Source organism: Ceratotherium simum, chromosome 11 (genome assembly GCF_057802395.1).
Source record: "Ceratotherium simum simum isolate JZ-2026a chromosome 11, ASM5780239v1, whole genome shotgun sequence".
In the NCBI taxonomy this organism is placed as follows: domain Eukaryota; kingdom Metazoa; phylum Chordata; class Mammalia; order Perissodactyla; family Rhinocerotidae; genus Ceratotherium; species Ceratotherium simum.
This window is the reverse complement of record NC_141910.1, coordinates 39280157-39300450: the sequence shown is the minus strand read 5'-3', so window position 1 is coordinate 39300450 and position 20294 is coordinate 39280157. Positions and strand designations below refer to the sequence as shown.

At 36.2% G+C, this 20294-nt stretch overlaps 1 protein-coding gene across 3 annotated transcripts in view; it reads right to left on the bottom strand.

Moving 5' to 3' along the window:
- THADA (THADA armadillo repeat containing) overlaps positions 1-20294 on the bottom strand; it is a 313262-nt gene that overhangs the window by 232370 nt on the left and 60598 nt on the right. For all 3 annotated transcript variants that reach the window (XM_087436835.1, XM_087436834.1, XM_014792321.2), the window contains exons 23-25: positions 9680-9812; positions 6906-7019; positions 1428-1550 (exon numbers count right to left, since the gene is read on the bottom strand). In XM_087436835.1, coding sequence (XP_087292961.1) covers positions 1428-1550; positions 6906-7019; positions 9680-9812 — 370 coding nt within the window. The remainder of the gene's footprint in view (positions 1-1427; positions 1551-6905; positions 7020-9679; positions 9813-20294) is intronic.

Genomic DNA, 20294 nt, shown 5'->3' with positions numbered 1-20294 from the left:
ACATCCAAGAACTATAATGGGTATTGCCAACTATCTTTAGAGTTCTGAATCAAAAAGTTTCTGGACAGTGATCATACTGCAAAAGAAAATGTGACTCAGTGTTTAACCTCTTGCATTTTAATGCTTTGTGAATGTTCATTTTTTTCACCTTTTGAGAGAGTGTATTTATAACACTCACTTAACACACTGATACCCAGAACCCACAGCAACCAAAAGAAAGACACATTAAGATACTAAGAGTCGTTCTGCTTCCAGCTCAACATCACTAATCATTAGGGAAATGCAAATCAAAACTAGAGTGAGACACTACCTCACACCCATTAGGATGGCTGTTATCAAAAAAAAAAAAAACAAAACAAAAAACGGAAAATAACAAGTGTTGGCGAGGACGTGAAGAAAATGGAACTTTTGTGCACTGCTCATGGGAGTATAAGAAGGTGCTGCCACTGTGGAATACAGTTTGGCAGTTCCTCAAAAAGTTAAACACAGAATTACCATATGATATACACGAAAGAATTGAAAGCAGGGACTCAGATACTTGTACACCAATGTTCACTGTAGCATTATTCGCAATAGCCAAAAGGAAACAACGCAAATGTCCATCAACAGATGAACAGATAAACAAAATGTCATATATACACACAACGGAATATATTATTCAGCCTTAAAAAGAAATGAAATTATGATACATACTACAACATGGATGAACCCTGAAAACACTAAGTGAAATAATCCAGACATGAAAGGACAAATATTGTATGATTCCACTTATACGAGGTACCTAGAATAGGCAAATTCATGGAGACAGAAAGTAGAACAGAGGTTACCAGGGGCTGGGAAAGGCGGTGATGTAGAATTACTGTTTAATGGGTACAGAGCTTCTATTTGGGATGATGAAAAGTTCTAAAAATGGATAGTGGTGATGATTGGGCAACACTGTGAATATATTTAATGACACTGAATTGTGTACTTAAAAATGATTAAAATGGTAAATTTTTAAAAAGAGATAATTGACAGTTTAAACAAAAATAATAACAATATAGTGTGGGTTTACAAAATACATAAACGTTAAATGTAAAATAACAGCACAAAGATCGGGAGGAGAGAAATAGAAATATATCCTGTTAGGTTCTTATACTTTAAGTGAAGTGGTATAATATCACTTGAGAGTATACTGTGATGTTAAAGATATATACTGTAAACCCTAGAGCAATCACTAAAATAAGAAAACAAGCCAACAAAGGGGACAGAATGCAACCATAAGATGCCAAGAGTCAAAATGGAGGTGGATCCAAGGATTTATCCCTTAGAGAAACTCCTTGATAAAATGCAGTACATATTTTTTATCACCCAGTGAAAGGTTAGTTTACTAAAACTTACTCAGGAGTATAATTAAGTCAATGAAAATAAATGGCAAAAGCACTTACAGCCCAGATTGGTGATGTAAAGCCCAAAATTGCAGCCTTAGCTCCATCAGCAACATAAGGAATAATATTTCCTCCTAGACGCGTATCTCTATACAAGGCTCTAAGGATATTTAAAGCATGAACCTAGAATAACAAGTTTAAAATCAGTTGTGGGTTGAAGACTGTGGTAATTCTAAATCTGTACATATTCAATAGCATAGCCTGAAAACAAAAAAAATACTGAATTATAAGAAGAAACAGAAAATCCACAAATGAAATAGCAGATTTTAATAAAACACACCTAACAATTGATAAATCAATTTTTTAAAAATTAATAAGATTTGAACAATGCAAGGAAAGCTAGATCCAACCGACATATATAGAATATGTAAGAGACAACATTCTTTTCAAGCACACATGAAACATTTATTTTTTTAAAAGAACTGAAACCTAGCTACAAATAAAGTCTCAACACATACCAAACAATTAATATCTTACAGATTACACTCTGATCACAGTGGAATTAAGTGAGAAATCATTTTCTTTAAATACTTTAAGAACTGACACATTTTAAAACACTGGCCAAAGAAAAAAATGTTGTAATATTCAGATCTGAACAAAAACAAAGATACTACACATCAACACTTGTGGGATGCACTTTAAGTGGAACTTAAAGGAAATGTATACTTTACATGCTTCTATCTTAAAAAAGACTAAAAATAAATGTGCTAAGTATCCAATTAAGACAATAGAAAAAGAAAAATAAACTCAAAATAGAGAAAGAAAATTAAAAACAGCAGAAAATTTGAAAACAGCAATGATATAACTAAGAGCATTAACAAAACCAAAAGCTGATTCTTTGAAAAACAAACAAATCTCTGACAAGACTAACCAAGAAGAGAGAGAAGAAAATAAGCAATACTGTAAATACCAAAGAGGACATGACTATAAATACATCAGAAGATAAAGCAAAAATAACACAATGAATAATACTACCCTAATCAATTTGAAAAATGAAGGCAAAATGAATAATTTCCTAGAAAATAGAATTTATCAAAACAAATTCAAGGAGAAATTGAAAAGCTAGATAAATATTACCATTATATAAAGAAAATCAATAGTTAAAAACCTTACCCACAGACCAAAAAGAAAACAAAAACCAAACCCAACAAAATAACCACACACACAAAAAGATCCACATGATTTTATGGATGAATTCTACCAAATAGTCAAAGAATAGAATCCCATGAATTCTATCAAATATTCAACGAATAGATAATCCCAATCTTATATAAACTGTTTAGAGAAGACTCCCAAATTTATTTTATCAATCGAGTACAGCCTGGCTATCAAAATCAGGTAAGGACAACTACTGTGGGAAGATGGTAGTATCTGTTAAAGCTGCATATCCCCAAGAACCACCCCTAGATCTCTACTCAAAAAAAATGCACATATACGTTCACCATTAGGCATGCACAAGAATGTTCTTAAAAGTACTATTCTTAATAGCCCCAATTTAAAAACTACTGAAATGTTCATCAACAGAAGAACAGATAAATAAATTGTATAATATTATATAGCAATTAAAATTAATAAATTACAACATGGATGGGTATCATAAACATAATGGTGCTCAAAAGAAACCAAATCAAAAGAGTATATAATCTATGCTTTCATTTATATAAAATTTGAAAAAACAGGTAAAACTAAAACTAAGGTGTTAAAGTTAGGCTAGTAGTTACCCTCAGGGAAAACATGCTGATTAGAAGGGAACATGAGGGGGCTTTCAGGTGCTAAGATGTTCTCCTACTTGTGTTTTACACAAGTGTGTTCATTTTGTGAAACTTTACTGAGATACACATATGATTTGTACACGTATTTGAATGTATATTATAACTTAAAAAAAAAAATTCACGTAAAAAATAGGGACAGGTACAGCATGAAAAAGGAAAACCACAGGCCAATTTCACTTAGGAATCCAGTGAAAATATGCAAAAATATTTTTAAAAAAATTTTTAAGTGAATCTAGCAATGTGTAAAAAAATTCATCATGTCAAAGTTGGGGGTTCATTCTCTGTATGCAAAGACCATAAGCATTTAAACACACCAGCAACATATAATTTTTAAAACACCATTTATAATCGCAAGAAAAAATATAAAATATGTAGAAATAAATTCCACAAAAGACCTATAAGACTTTTATGGAAAACTGTTTTTAAAAACAATGAAAGACATTAAGCAAGATCCAAATAAATGGAGAAATAAGCCATGCTCATGGACTAGAAGATTCAACACATTAAAAAAGTCATTCTCCCCAAATAAATCAATAAATTTAAATTCCAACCAAAATTCAAAAAGGGCTGTTTGTTGAACTTAACAAGCTAATTCTAAAACTCATATGGAAGAGTAATGGGACAAATATAGCCAAGGCAATTCTGAAGGAAAAAAAAGGGAGATTCACCCTACCAGACATCACAACTTGTCAAAAAGATAGAGTAATTAAAATAGTGATTTTGGCCCAGGGATAGACTAATAGACCAATAGAATAGAGTACAGCAACAGACACGCATATTGATAGAAACAGTACATGATAGAAGTGGTACTATAAATCAAGGTCAAAGGATGTACTATATCAAAAATGCTTGTATATTAGTTATTCAAATGGAAAATAGTAAAATTATTTTCTTACTTTACACATCAACAAAAAGAAATTATAGGTGGTATAAAGACAGAACTATGGCAAGCAAAACTTAAAAACTTTAAAAAGAAAATATAAAATATCTTTCTGATCTTGGGGTATGAAAGGATTTATTAAACAAGATTCAAATGCAGAAATCATAAAAGAAGAGGACATATTCCATTTTATTAAAATTTAAAACTTTCATGCAATAATACAGACCATAAGCAAAGTGAAAAGAGAAGCCATAGATTGAGAGAAGATATGTGTAATTCAAATAACAAAAAAAGAATTAATATCAGGATAACAATTTTAAAACAACAACAAAAAAACCCAACTCGTGGCCGGCCCTGTGGCTTGGTGGTTGAGTGCGCGCGCTCCGATGCTGGTGGCCCGGGTTCGGATCCCGGGTGCGCACCGAGGCACCATTTCTCCGTCCATCCTGAGGCCGAGTCCCACATACAGCAACTAGAAGGATGTGCAGCTATGACATACAACTATCTACTGGGGCTTTGGGGGGAAAAAATAAATAAATAAAATCTTTAAAAAAAAAAACCCAACTCGTGCAAAACAAAGACAACTAAATTAAAGGTAGGTAAAGTCTTTAAGTAGACAATTCACAGAAGTAATCCAAAAGACTAATAAATATATGAAAAGACGTTAGAGCTAGCCAGTTATCAAAGAAATACAAAATAAAATGGGGAAACACCATTTCCTATCAAGTAGAAAGGCAAAAATTGGGGGCCAGCCCCGTGGCTTAGCGGTTAAGTGCGCGCGCTCTGCTACTGGCGGCCTGGGTTTGGATCGCAGGCGCGCACCGACGCACTGCTTCTCCGGCCATGCTGAGGCCGCGTCCCACATACAGTTAAATTGCTGCATGTCAGCAATTTAGAAGGATGTGCAACTGTGACATACAACTATCTACTGGAGCTTTGGGGAGAAAAAGGAGGAGGATCGGCTAGATGTTAGCCCAGGGCTGGTCTTCCACAGCAAAAAGAGGAGGATTGGCATGGATGTTAACTCAGGGCTGATCTTCCTCACAAAAATAAATAAATAATAAAAATAAAATAAAATAAAAAAGAAATGCGAAAATTGAATACAATGAAACACCATCCAGAAATTAAAATGAACTTGGAGCTTACTAATCTTAACTTGACTGAAAAATCCCAAACTATAAAAAGATGTGTAGATGATATCATTCATGTAACAAAAAAAAAGTCATAAAAGAATGAAAAAAATGCATGGGAATGATCTGGATCACTGATTATAGCTGAGGAGGAAGAAAGGGGAATGGGATGGGGAGGAATCCATAGTGTAAGCAATTTAACTGTAATGTTTTACTTCTTAAACTTGGAATTGGTGTCATGGATGGTTATTATTTCAGAATATTTCACAGATACATTAAAAAAATAACAAAGAAGTAAACCATGGGAGGTGAGAAGGAAAGCAAACCATCAACTAATGCCTAGAAGACTAGTCAGAGACAACAGTTTAAAATTTTACCAATTTAATAAAAATGATCACTAAAATGCCATTAAGGTTCTTGAAGTAGACTAGGACAGTAATTGCCAGCACTCTTTAAAACCAAACTCCATTATTTTTAGATTTTACTTATAGAGTACTTTTTTTAAAGTGATAATCTAGGGAAAAGGAACCAATTATATTTTTCACATTTTGTTGGAAAATATCTTCAAGTGATCACTTTGGAAAGGTGATTAATAACATTTTATTTAAAATTTTTAAAGATAAGTTTCACATCTTATAGTCACAACTCACTATGTGCCATATGTTAATAAAGGCCATCCTTTCCACCAGTCCACATTCTAGCCCATGGGCTCCCCCTGAACACCTCCCACAGGCTCTGAAATAAAACCAAATGTACTTACTGTACTTGATGGTAAACCTCAGCTCTCAGTGCATTCCCTGACCTCGCATGGGCCTCCCACAGTTGGGTAGGAACACCCTACTATGAAGCAATTACTGAGAAAGCCCAGACAAGAAGTATTTGGCAGGTATTTACTCCCATGGAGCGGAGTGGAGTGGAGCTGTGAGGAGTGCTTAACCCAGTTTCAAACACACATGCATACATACTTAACCCAACTTTAGCAGTGACTAAAAGGGATAAGGATTAACCAAAATTAAAATGTTAATATACCAAAAGTTAGACACTACACTTTAGGGAAAGATTCAACTGCTGAATTATAAAATTTATATCAACTCAAAGAAGCACACATAAAATTTTAAAATGATAGCACATTTATTTTTAAATTTTTAGATGCAATAGTAAGATTATAAAATATTTTACCTAAGTTGGATGTTTTCACCAGAGTTTAAAAATAGTTCATTTTGGTCAATTTATATCAACTAAAGCAATGGTTTATTCTGTGGACAAAAAAGACCAAAACAAAACAAAAAACTATCCAAATAAGCTTCAAATGTCTGTCCTATCTTCAAGAGTTCTATAGCTTTAGCACACACTTTTTTCTTTTTTTTTTTTGGTGAGGAAGACCAGCCCTGAGCTAACATCTGATGCCAATCCTCCTTTTTTTTTTTTTTTTTTTTGCTGAGGATGATTGGCCGTGAGCTAACATCCGTGTCCATCTTCCTCTACTTTATATGGGACGCCCCCACAGCATGGCTCGACAAGCAGTACGTCGGTGTGCGCCCGGGATCCGAACTGGCGAACCCCAGGCCGCTGCAGCAGAGTGCCAGCACTTAACTGCTTGCACCACCAGGCAGGTCCCGACACTTTTTTCTTTTAAGTACAGCAAACCTTTAAAACCACTGTCTCCCTAGCAGGGTTTGTGAATTTCCATTATTACCTGGGGGACTGTGCTCGATGAGTCATCTGTAGGCTCAGCCAAAGAGATTAACTCTTTCATTGTTATTTTCAACAAATCCATTTTGCCTTTCTTAGGTTCAGATGCCAACAGCGCCTATGCAAAAACAAGGCAAAAATTAACAGGGCTCTTATTTTACATACACCTATTTGCTACTTCCCAGAATCAACTCCAAAATGCAAAATGCCCTTTATAAAAACATGTGGTATCAAGCAAGTTAATTAAGCCATGTGGCCTTGGGCAAGTAGCTTAACCTCTCCCTCAGATTCTTCAAGCGTAAAATCAGGTGAAGGTGATATCATGGAATCTCCAAAGCCACTTCTAGTTTGCTTGTTAATTACACCATTCTAAGAGGTTGAGAATGGCTCCTGTTGACAACTCTTTAGGACAATAATTAGGTGGCAGGTCTCAGATAAAATAAGCAACTCAGTTTTAGTAACAAATTTCTTTTTTACAAATTTCTTAAATTTCTTGTAATGATTCTGAAACTTCCTGAAGACTGATCTGTTATTTAATTCTTCACAAAATAGCCTCTACCTGGAAGACTACCAAATTGTAGCATTAGGGACAAAAAGAAATACTATAAACTCCAAAGGGGTCCTATATTTGAATTTTCAGGAGCTGCTTTTTTCACTTTGTGTCTAACATTTTGCCAATATTTAATAAACATAAAAATAGCACATCAAACCACTTGAGGCAATAAAAAAGAATGAAGTACTCATAGATGCTACAACATGGATGAACACTGAAAACACTGTGCTAAGTGAAAGGAGACAGACACAAAAGACCACATACTGTACAATTCCATTTATATGAAATGTCCAGAATAGGCAAATCTATAGAGAGAGAAGATAGATTAGTGGTTGTGTGGGGCTGGGAATAGCAGGGGTATTTCATATGTATGTAGCTACTGGCTTCCAAGAGGGAAAGTTTCAAGCTACTCAGCTTCTTCTGAAGCGTTTATAAACCCATAAAAGAGGAAAGTAAAGAAATACACACAAAATAGTCAAGTTTAAAAGAGAAATTTCTCACAGTACATTTATGCTTAGAAAATATATATACTATTTTTTTAATGATCATTCAAAAATTTTTTTATGTCTGTCTGCACAAAAGGTAAGCTCACAAACTAAATACTGCAGTCAGTTTTTCTCCATAGCTAACGCTGAGCAGAGGTTTTCACCAAAACAAGAATATAACTTTATTGGTAAGTGATGCTAAGAGAAATGTGGCCTCCCTGAGTAGATCTTTCTAATAATTTAGATTTTATTCAACTAAAATAAATAAGAAAGCTATATGCAATTATTGAAATATCTTCTTGGAACCATGGCTTTTTTTCCCCAAGAGCTATGCAGTTATGACACTCTTCCCAAGGATGGGCTAAGAAAGTACATGCCCTGATGGCTCCATCACTAGGACCAATATTTACTACTAGCGGGGAACCAGAGGTGGAATAACCATACAGCACAAACATGCAACTAGACTTTACTGGTGCCTTAACATTTGTCCTCAGACAGACAAATGACGCAAAAACACACTAGGTCAGAATGAATTATAGGTAGGAGAATGAACCACACTGATCCAGACTGGGTCAGATCAGAGAGGAACTGATTTCTGAAGATCACCAAAATCCATCCAGCAGAACTACCTCAGTGAGCTCTGTATCAAATCAACACATCTGCAACTGATGCCCATTGTCATCAAAAAAATCATGACTCCAGGAATTTGAGGGAGGAATAGGAAAAAATGTAGGGGCACTAAAAAACAGAGACTTCATTTCACTTATTTTCATTTCTTTCATTCTGCCATCCCCATTCCTGGATTTTATCTTACTGAATATTAAACAAAGACTTTTCAGAGCAGAGTCTGATTTAGTATTGTGAGGACTTTGGTTTTTACTCTTTGGATTCATGAAGGTGAGAGCCACTTCACTTCCACACTGTAGAAATAAAATATTTTCCTATAAAATAGCAATATCTGGGTGTGCTGACATGGAGCAATCTCTAAGATATAATGTTAAGTGAAAAAAAGCAAGGGGCAAAACAGTGTGTATAGTATGCCTTCATCTGTGCTCAAACAAGGAAAACGCACTCACACACACATCCCTTCTCACATGCAGAGGGCTTCCAGAGCCAGGCTGCCTGGGCTCCAGTCTTTGCTCTGTTCTTACCATCTCTGTGGCCTTTGGCGAGTCACTTAACTCTTCTAAGCCCTAGTTTCTTCAACTATAATATACGGCTGATAACAGGACCCATGTCATGGGGCTTGAGGAAGGATTAAATGAGATGATGTATGTGAAATACCACTTATAAATGTTAGCTATTATTAGGATTCAGATTATTTTATGCATGGACATTTTATGGAAGGATTCAAAAGACACTGTTAACACTGGTTGCCCACGGAGAGTCTTAAGGGTCTTGAAATTAGAAGACTATTTTTTCTAATTTAAAAAAAAAAGGCAATATGTGCACTTCCTGGAAGTGAGCAATGAATGTGCCACAGTGATGTCTGCCTACTTAATACACAGGCGGAATACCAACCCTTGTTCATATTACAAGACTGACTTCTTAGAGGGTTTATTCCAAGAATAGACCTGTCACAGGAACACACTGTCCACACATTAAAGCAAAGCCCCAAATGCTACAGTGGTGAAAAGACAGAAATAACCCTTATGCATTATGCTCACTCACATGTCAAGGGGGTTAGAATACACTACTATCAAAAAACAAGCAAACAGCTACTGTCCTGTAGATAAGTACCTGTATGTAGAAAGGAATTCCAGCACTGCGCCTTGTAACACAGAGTTTAGATGAAGGATCACTGCATTTAATTTCCTCTAAAACATTCCATAACCACTGTTCCGGTAGCTTTTGCAGACTCACATCAGGGCATCTAAAAGTCATATATAAAGCAAACATCTGAAATTATCAGGTACCAAAAAGTAAAAGTACAAACTACTGATACACATTAACACTGTTAGAAAAGAATAAATATCCTTACATTTGGAGGGAGGGAAACTAAAAAATATTTCACTTTCTACTTTTCATCTACTTTCCTCTTTATTATGGGTCTTAGGATTTGAAGTGATTACAGACTCCATTTCTTACAAAAGCACGCAAAGCATGTGTCTTGTCTGCAAAATAAGCTTTAATATCTAGGCTCACACCCATACTCAAATGTTCTGAAGGTTAATCAAGCTCTCACAGATGTTCTCTACTGCAAAACTCAAGATTTCTTTATAGTTTATTGTAATTTATGTTCTGCATTTACAGAGATTCTACATATTCAAAGAAAACACACTTTAAAAATAGTTATTAATCATTTTCATCTCTCTCAAAATGTGGCCTCCATGAATAAAATTTTCAACCAGATCCTATGGAGAATTAATAAAGCAAGCTATCCGGGAAGAGTTATAAACATTTTGGGGTTATTTGGATATTACTGTTAGTGAGATTCTGCTCTATTATATTAAGCATTATTCTGAGTGCTTAAGAACATTTAATTAAAAAAATTTTTTGTAACTTATGCCCTACCAGATGGTATAACATTCTAAGAAATAGCTTATTCAATGGTAGATAGATACAATTATTTTAGGAGGATTGTAATTGGATTTAATTAAAAGTAATATATGAAAATTAAAAAGGAGAGTATTTTTAATTGAGGAAGACATTCTACAGAAAGATAACTGCTTTCTAATGTACAGTGAGAATTAGATCTCTTAAAAACACATGCAGGGGGCCGCCTGGTGGGCAGTGCTCCGCTTCAGCGGCCCGGGGTTCGCAGGTTCGGATCCTGGGCACGCAATGATGCACCACTTGTCAAGCCATGCTGTGGTGGCATCCTACATAAAGTAGAGGAAGATGGGCACAGATGTTAGCCCAGGGCTGATCTTCCTGAGCAAAAAAGAGCAGGATTGGCATTGGATGTTAGCTCAGGGCTAATCTTCCTCACCAAAAACAAAAACATCGGATTTTTTTCTTTATTCTAGTTTGGTGTAAGAGAGACAACTTCAGTTTCTGACTAAACATTACAAATAGCAACACAAATTTGGCTGTTTATGTCTTGTATAGAACAAAACAGTCACGCATCACTTAACGATGGGGACACCTTCTGAGAAATGCGTTGTTAGGTGATTTCATCTTTGTGTGAACATCACAGAATGTACTTACACAAACCTAAATGGTATAGCCTGCTACACACCTAGGCTATATGGTACTAATCTTATGGGACCACCCTCGTATATGCCGTCCAACGTTGATGGAAACATCATTATGTGGCGCACGACTATACATATAAATTACTGTATATATATACTACTCTAAAGGAGGCATTTTAAAAAGATTGACATAGGCCTAAAAATATTATTTCAGCCATAAATGTTACAATCAAACCTCCCTACTCCCAGCAGGCTCTGTGGTTTTAAAGGTTTCCTTTTAGCGTGGCTTAAAATCTATCACCTCACTTCTGCTTCTTCCCACTCATTCCCCTCAGCACTAAAATCAGCCACTAACCATCTAAACCATGAGATTAAAAGAGACTCAAAGGCACAACAACCAAATGCAAAGTGTGAACCTTGTTTAGATTCCAACATGAACAAAACAAATGTAAAAAGTTTCCTCATAGAGGAAATTTATATATGTTCTAGCTATTATACGACATCAAAGAAATATTTATAGCATGTGCCAATGGCACTGTGGACATGGAAGACAGTGTCCACGTTTTTTAGAGATGCACAGTGAAGTACACAAGAATAAAAATAACAAATCAGGGCTGTACTTTATAACACTTCAGCAAACCACAATGAAAGGAACAGATGAAGTAAGTGTGGCAAAATTTTGATAACTGTTGAATCTGGGTGATGGGTAAAGGAGTTCATTATATTAGTCTATCTACTTTTACATATACGTGTATATATATGTTTGAAATTTTTATATATGTTTATATATTTATATACGTTTAAAATTTGTATTTGAAAATCTTCATAATAAAAATAATCTATTATATATGTTTGAAATTTTTCATAATAAAAGTAATCCTCCGACATTTTCATATTTATAATGATTGAAGTTACTTCCCATCAGCGGAGTTACATCTTTTAATAATTTTATTTATTTATTTTTTCCCCAAAGCCCCAGTAGATAGTTGTATGTCATAGCTGCACATCCTTCTAGTTGCTGTATGTGGGACACGGCCTCAGCATGGCCAGACAAGCGGTGCGTCGGGCGCCCGGGATCCGAACCCAGGCCGCCAGCAGTGGAGCACGTGCACTCAACCGCTAAGCCACAGGGCCGGCCCTACATCTTTTAAAAATTAAGATAAATGCCTTGTGTTTCATGGAATAATTTCTCTAGTTGATTTCTAACACTGCCAGCTTGGTATAATCCTCACATAGTTGCCCAGTTGAAAACTGAAATCCAAATTCCTCAGAGCTGTTATTTAAGTGCTAAGGATACATTATGGATTACTGCCTTCTTTTGCTCCTTCTTCACTCTCTTTTAAGTATATTTGAGTTAATTTACACCACAATATATGACCAGGGAAAAGAAAAAAAAAAGAGAATTAAAGCAAAGTCATCTTTTTGTGATCTAACTATCCAAGAAAAAGCTGGAGTCACAGAGGTGAAAAAAGTAAAAACTACTTGATCTAAAATTATCTGTGGATTTCATTTCCTTAGATTTTCTTCCCCACCTCAGGATCACTGGCAATGGAGGACGGGCTCATAGACAATGCTGCAGTCTAAGGTCAAGTCTCCTGTAGAAATTCATCATGTAGTAACAACTAAGAGGAAAAGAAACCACAGGAGTCTTTTCCTATTTCCTTATTTTCCTATCAAGTGCACTGAAATACTAGTATAACAAATACCAGTTCAGTAATGCTCCTCAACACTGTCAGCAAGCCTCTCCTGGGCCTCTCTGAGCTGGCACTCAGAGGTTCTAGCAAAACCAACCAATCAGAGAAGGCACGTGGGTCTGGGATCAGAGTGGGCCACCTCACTATGCATCACTCTTCCTGCCTGAACTCACAACGGCTCTTGACTGTTAACAAATCTTGATCTAACTCCTACCCAGCTTGATCAAATCTTCCAGCTTGAAAGGTTGCCTGTGACCTGGCCCCAACACTCCTACTTCAATTGAACCTTAAAAATTCCTACACAGACCTTCTGTTTAATAAGGTTGCTCGCTTTTCTGATTCCCATACTAACATAAACCACACACACACACTCTCTCTCTCTCTCTTTCTTTCTCTCTTCATATTCCCAACTAAGCATTTGCTTATGGTCTCCACACTTATCCCTATTCATACAAATTGGTGAAACTTCCTCCTAGTATTGCATCTCACAAGGACCTTTCCTTTCTCGAAGGTTCTAATGTACTTAGAGCACAAGGTGTACGTGGGCCAACAAAGTGTCATGGAAGGAGTAGAATTTGAGCTGGACTTTGAAGGATGTGTAGGCAGAACGGTGCAAAGTCCACATACGCAGGGTTGAGGAAGTAGAAGATGAGAGGACTGAAAAAATAGCTTAAGTAAAGGCCCCAGAGCAATTCCCTAATTTAGATTTTTGGCTATTATAACTCTAAACAGTTAACCAGGTCTATTTATTGTTGCACACTAAGACTAAATGCTCCTCGTTAATTTGGGGAATTTAAAAACAAAAGCCAGAAGAATGTTCCAACAAGGTCAAGGCTGGCAAAGTGCCATCAACAGAGCCCTCTCTGCCCACTGCCAAGGATCCAGGAGCCTCAGGAGCTCTGGGAAATGCTCAAGGCACCAGCTCCTACCATCTAGTCCAAACCTTACTGCTCTGCTCTGGAATTCCCCAGGATCATACCGGCTTTTCTGCAGAATCCTTCAATTGTCTGGTTTCCAATCTGGACTTTGCTCTTGGACCCTATTTCTCTGATTCCCTTGCTTCCTAGCTCTGCATCTCTCCCAGACCAGTCCTACCCCCACAGCCATACGAGGGAATTGGTCCAATAATAGAACTCTCACCCCTTTTACTAAAATTAAACATGCTATATTTTAAACAAAATCCACTTATAAGTTTTGTTTAAATTATCATACTGGAAATATATTTGCCTGCCACTAAGGAAAGAAAAATAAACATTTACTGAATGCCTATTATACATCAGATACGGCTTTTCACACCTTATCTTTCTCTGCAACAAATAAATCTGTGACAAGGTATTATTTTCCCCAACTAACAGAGGAGAAAGTATATATCACAGTGGTTAGGAGGACAGACTATGGAGCCCAGTTATTTACTTTAGAATCCTTGCTCTGCCATCTAATAGCTTGTGTCATCCAGGACAAGTTACAAAACCTTTCCATTTCTCACTTTCCTCTTCTATAAGATGAAAGTTGTTGGGAGGATTAAATCAGTTCATTGTTGTAAAGTGTTTAAATAAGCTCTTAATAGCTGTTTTCTAAAATTATTATCTATTATTATGAGAAAAGCAAGTTTTAAAGAGTTTCAATTGAAGTTCTGATAGAGATGGAATAGTTGGTTTACATTTTGACAAGACACACCCCCCAATACACAACACATATTAATAATAACCAAAATATACAAATAGAACCCCAAAACCAAGTGAGTTCGAAAATAAGACAATTATCTGAGTAAAACAGATGCAAAGCAGTGAGTGTCCTGATACCAGAGATCTGTGGGGTTACAGCTCTAGAAGCAGCAGTGATGGCCAGGAAGTTAGTTCCTCTGGGGTAACTCACCTTTCTCCCAGGAAACAGGGAGTTTCAGCAGCCTCCTCTCCCATGAAAGGACGTTGAAAAGGGGCTACTGCCAGAGCTGCCAGGGCTGCAGCAGTAGCAAAAGCCAGAGACTGTACCAGGCTGACTATGCACTTAGTGACTAGATCTGTGATGTCCCCAGGATCACTGTGGACGGGAGACACAAAACGCCACTATCTAATCTAGTTCCTCTGACAGAGAGGAATGAGCCCCGGGAGAAAAAAATAAATAAACCCAAAAGGTTCCCAATCATAGCCAGCAAACCACGACTAAAAACACAGAAATAAGTTTTATATTAAGAAAGACAATCTAAAAAAATCAATAATTAGAATAAATTCACTCCATATGAAATCTAATTTTATGGAGTGGTCTGATAAAGACATTAAAATATATGTTGAGAATACTCAAGAGATAAATGAAGGAATAACTTCTATTTAAAACAGCAAGAAATTATGAAAGACAGGCAGTACTGAAGTAAGAACAAGTATATACGAAAATAAAGATATTGGAAATATTGGAAATGAAAACGTACTTTCAAAATAAAAAAAAAATAACAGATACGATGAATTCTAGAGAATTGGTGACTCAGAAGACGGTTTTCTGAGAAATGTACCCAAAATCGTATTCAGAAAGACAAAAATACAAAATATATATGTGGTGTATATATACATATACATACATACACATACATACACACATACATACGATAGCTTGAGAAAATCCAATACAATCTAATAAGAGTCAGGAAACAGGAACAGAATGGCTACTAGGAGAAAGATACTCAAAGAAATATCTAAAAATTTCCTAGAACTGAAGAAAGTTATGAGGCCTCAGATTCAAAGGATATGCCAAGTACCTACTCCAAGTAAATAAATTCATACCTAGACATATCATAGCGAAATTGTGATTAAGAGAACACCTTAAAAGCCACAGGAGATGAAAGAAAAAAACAGACTACCTACAAAGGAACACCAATTATATCAAAGACAAGTTTCTCACTGGCTATAATAAAACACATAATATCTTCAAAGCAGTGAGGGAAAATAACTGTCAACCAGAATTCTATACCCAGTTAAACTACATTCAAAAGTGGAGGTAAGATAAAGACAATTTGCGACGTACAAAGAGTAAGTCTGCCTCTCAGAGACCTGCACAAAAAGAAATTCTAAAGGGCATACTTCAGCAAACCCAGAGCAGTCTCAGTGTGGTGTCTACTAGACATCTCAACCTTACCATGCCCCACACTAAACTCCTGGTCTTCCTCCAAAAATCACTTCTACCCAGTCTTCCTCATACTAGTTTATGATTAACATATCTTAGGCCAAAAATTTTGGAATCATCCTTTCTCTCAAATACCAAATGCAATGTGCCAGCATATCCTGTCTATTCTACCTTCAAATTACATCCAGATTCAGATCACTTTTTACTATCTCCACCACTCTCCAAGCCATCACCATCTTTCTTGAATTACAATAATAGTGTAACTTCCTAACTGATCTGTCTGCTTTTACTATTATAGTAACACAACAGTCAAAGTAATCCTTTTAAAAGGCCAGATCATGATACTCTGTTCACAAACCCTCCAGTGGTTCCCCATTTTACTCAGAATAAACGTCAAAGTCCTTACTACATCTTATAGTATTTAGTCCCCATTACCTCTCTGATCTTATCTTCCACAACTTCTTCCCTTACTCCACTCCAGTCACAAATGGTTTACTTGCTGTTCCTTAACTACTCTAAATTCATTCCTCTCAAGACTTTTGCCCTTGACCTTCTCTCTGCCTGGAAAGCTCTTCCTCCAGCTATCCAACTGTTGATTATAGTCTCCACTGTACATACCAATATGTTCAAGTCTTTCACACTAATTTTTTAAATCAAGTGAAAAAAAAAAAAGGAAAGAGAGAGAAGTTAAATAATTTGCCCAAGGTTATACAGATAATAAGTGACAAAGGGAGAATTAAAATGTAGATTGACACCAAAACCCTTGCTTAATAAAAAGGCATTATACCCTAAATGCTCAGCTACACATTTGGCTTGATCTAGCTCATGATGGAGATACTATCAACTCTCTATTATTTGCTTCAGTGGATTTCATTCATTTATTTGGAAAAAAGATCTATTAAGTACCTAGTAGTTGCCTGGCATTACGCTGCGCCCTAGGAAGGGAGCAGTAGAATAAAAACTCCAAATGACATATCATTCAGAAAGCATGTTCCTCTGGCTTTGGAATGTATTAACCGAGTATATTGTTTTTAAGAAATTACCTTCCCAATCATGTTTTATTCAGGTTACCGTTCAGACTGACCTCAATCCCTGAATGTCTACCACCCTGAAGGTGGAGGTTAAAGTAGTTTTTAAACAATCTGAGTGATATGGATGGAAACCTAGCTGGAGAATGAAAATATCCTACAGAAAAATCCACTCAGTGGATAAGCTACTTATAATTGACTTGAGGTGAACTGTGTCTCATTCATTCTGGAGGTATTCCAACTCTCTTAGACAACTGGGGACATTTATTACTGTTAAACTGTTTTCTTACATTAACTGAATGACTCACCCCTGGCCTAAAGAAATTATTTCACCTGCAAACACAAAGCAACTAATTTCAGTTTTTAAATGTGAAGTACATTTAAAGCCAATATATGAGGCAAAATTCCCAGAAAATTATTAAGACTCAATAGCCAGGAAACTAGTTATGTGTAACTTCAGCTAAGTAAAGGTTAAGCCTCTCCCTTTATCCTCATTTCCTAAATAATAATTTACTAACCAAGCTGTTATCACTAAGGGCTTTTAGCACAAGAAGGAAGAAAATCTTTCCTCTTTCCCATAAACACAGACTTTCATTTTGTCAGGTTTAAGAGAAATTCCAAATGAAAACTCATTTAAATAAGTTATTGGGGTTGATAAAAATAAATATCAATAAAAACAAAGTATTTATTTATTGATTGTTAATAAAATTTGTCTTACCATGGTCCTTTATTTCTCTTTCCTTATTTTTCATTTGCTAACCATTAAATAATTCTAAATAATGCAAACAAAAAATGAGTTTGTTTTTGGGACAAAATCAGAATTTGTCCCTAAACTTGATACAAAGTAAATGATGTGTTTACTCAAGCTCAACATCATCAGTCATCACCAGCATCATCTGAATGAAAACAGCTATAAACAATAATTTAAAAAATAACAAACTCTTAGCCTGGCTATTCAGAAGAGCACACTTAGATACCCAAAACCCTGCATATCACACATCAGATGATACACCGGCAACCAAGGGGGAATAATTAGTACTGGTCTGATATACAATACAGAGACATAAGAGTTTTATTCCCTCATACAGATGAAAACAGAGGAAACTGAAAAACATGTACCTATCCCCATTAAAAAAAAAAAGAGTGAGGCTTTCAGGGAAAATAGAAGAAAGACAATCTGATAATTTTAGAATCACCTCCAAACCTCTACTATATTAATGTTATGAGGAATGCCACTTTTCTCACTCACACAAGTCCAAAGTGTTGCAAAGCAAAGCTTTCGCAGCCCATAACACAGAAAACAAGTCAGACTATTGACTTTGAACTGTGGGGAGGGAGGCTACACCCTAATAATTGGAGCAGCATATCCTTCAGGCTTAGAAGAGAAAAATTATCCACAATGTAAAAAGAGGTGTTTGCTTCACAAGCTACGTGCTTTACATATTCCACGCACTAGTCTAAAATCACCTACTGATGATATTGAACAAACTGATCTAATATTCCAAGTACAGGTAGGAAAAGAGTCAAGAGGAGATAAACAGCTTGGAGAGATACAGTACACTTTCTGGGAACACAAACTTTATTTCCATTTATTTTATACATTCATGTAATTTCTCATTTGTCCTATCCAGCCACTCTCCACTCTTGTATGCAACTCCATAACACACACATATGTACTTTATTTGTTGATAATCTGAAAGCTACTTATTAGGGTTCATACATACTAATGTTTGAACAATTCCCAAAGTACCTTTTATTTTTATATCTATTTGGTTGGAGACTCTCAGGGAAAAAAAAAAAAAAAGATTTCCAGGGAACACAAAATCCAAACTCCTTATCCTGCCTCACAAAGCCCTACATATTTGGACAATCTCATTCAATTTCATCTTATAGCACTCTGTTCTTCAAATACAGCAAAGGCTTTTGTGTGAGCTGTTGCCCTTGCCTGGAGAGCTGTTCCCACAGAACGCTGCTGCTTGTCATTCAAGGCTTGGCTCACTTTAGAGCAAGAGGAAAGAGAGATTTCTCCTTAACACTAAACTTTACCACATCAAAATACATATTGCTAATTAATAGTTTCTTATTATTTTCTAGATGTCCTTTAAAATCCATGTCCATGATATCAGGGACACACTCTGTCCTATCCACTTCTCTACTCCCAGCACCAACAGGGCCTGGCACCCAATAAGGAGCTCAGTAAATATCTGTTGGATAAATGAACGACCTATAACTCGCCGACTCTGTTAAGTGTGCCATTCTAAAAAACCAGGTTGACAAAGAAAGAGGGCATAGTAACTAGAAAAGAAGGTATAAACAAAAGTGCTTTCCAGTGACAAGAGGCGTCATCATTAAAGCCAGCAGGTGATTCAACTCCTTAGCTTCCTCAAATAGGTATAAACACTTTCATAATCTCCACATACCAAGGTCACCGCACTCATACGAAGATATTTTCTACTGAAACCCCCAAGCAGCCTATCAAAATCAACTCTGTTAGCCTAAATGATACCCCAAGAGATATTTTTTTTTTTCCAAGATTCTAGAACAAAACCCAGTATAGGGTTCAGGTTTGTGTAAAGTGTTATTTAACTGAGGTTTGTATAGCTGTGAACATGGGGTAGAAACTATGTTTCAAATGACCAGTGTTTCTGAGTTCTAACAAATACAAGATTTAATCTGAGGTTACAACCTTTTCCCTTCTCTCTTAAGGCTCTTTAGGAGACCTCTTCCAGGCCTGTGGCTTCAATTATTTCCTCTGTATGGCTGACTCTCAAAATATATACCCCCAGCAAGAGAGACCAACCATCCCTGTCTGCCTGGGACAGAGGGGTTTCCCAGAACGTTGGGTTTCCGCTGCTAAAAAACTGGGGGAGTTCCAGGCCACCCCATCTCCAACTCTGACCCCTCACCCAATTTCTCCACCTTTATTTCCACTGTCTGCTATCCCTCTAGGCAGCCTCCCAGCACCACCTCAAACTCCACATGTCTAAAGTATTAGCCTGCCTCCCATCAGTTCCTTTCTTCTTCTTGCCTTGCTTTGTTAATGGCATTAATTATTCTTCCCATCACCTGGGACAGACTGCCAAGCAAGTGGAACTTTTTCTTGGTCCTTCATTTCTTCCTTGTAAATGATTTAATTTACTTCTCTAATCCCAAAAATTGTGCTAGCCTGGAAGTTCCGCTAAGAACAAGAACCATGTTTTACCAATATTTTATCCTCTATAATGCTGCCTGTCACAATTTCTTACATAAAGCAGGTGATCAATAAACTTGTTAAACTGCTAATCTCTGAAGCAGTATGAAGTTCCAAAAAAACATTTGGATTCCAGTCCCGGCTCTGTCACCAACTAGTTGTGTGGCTATGAACAAATCATTTGATTTCTCA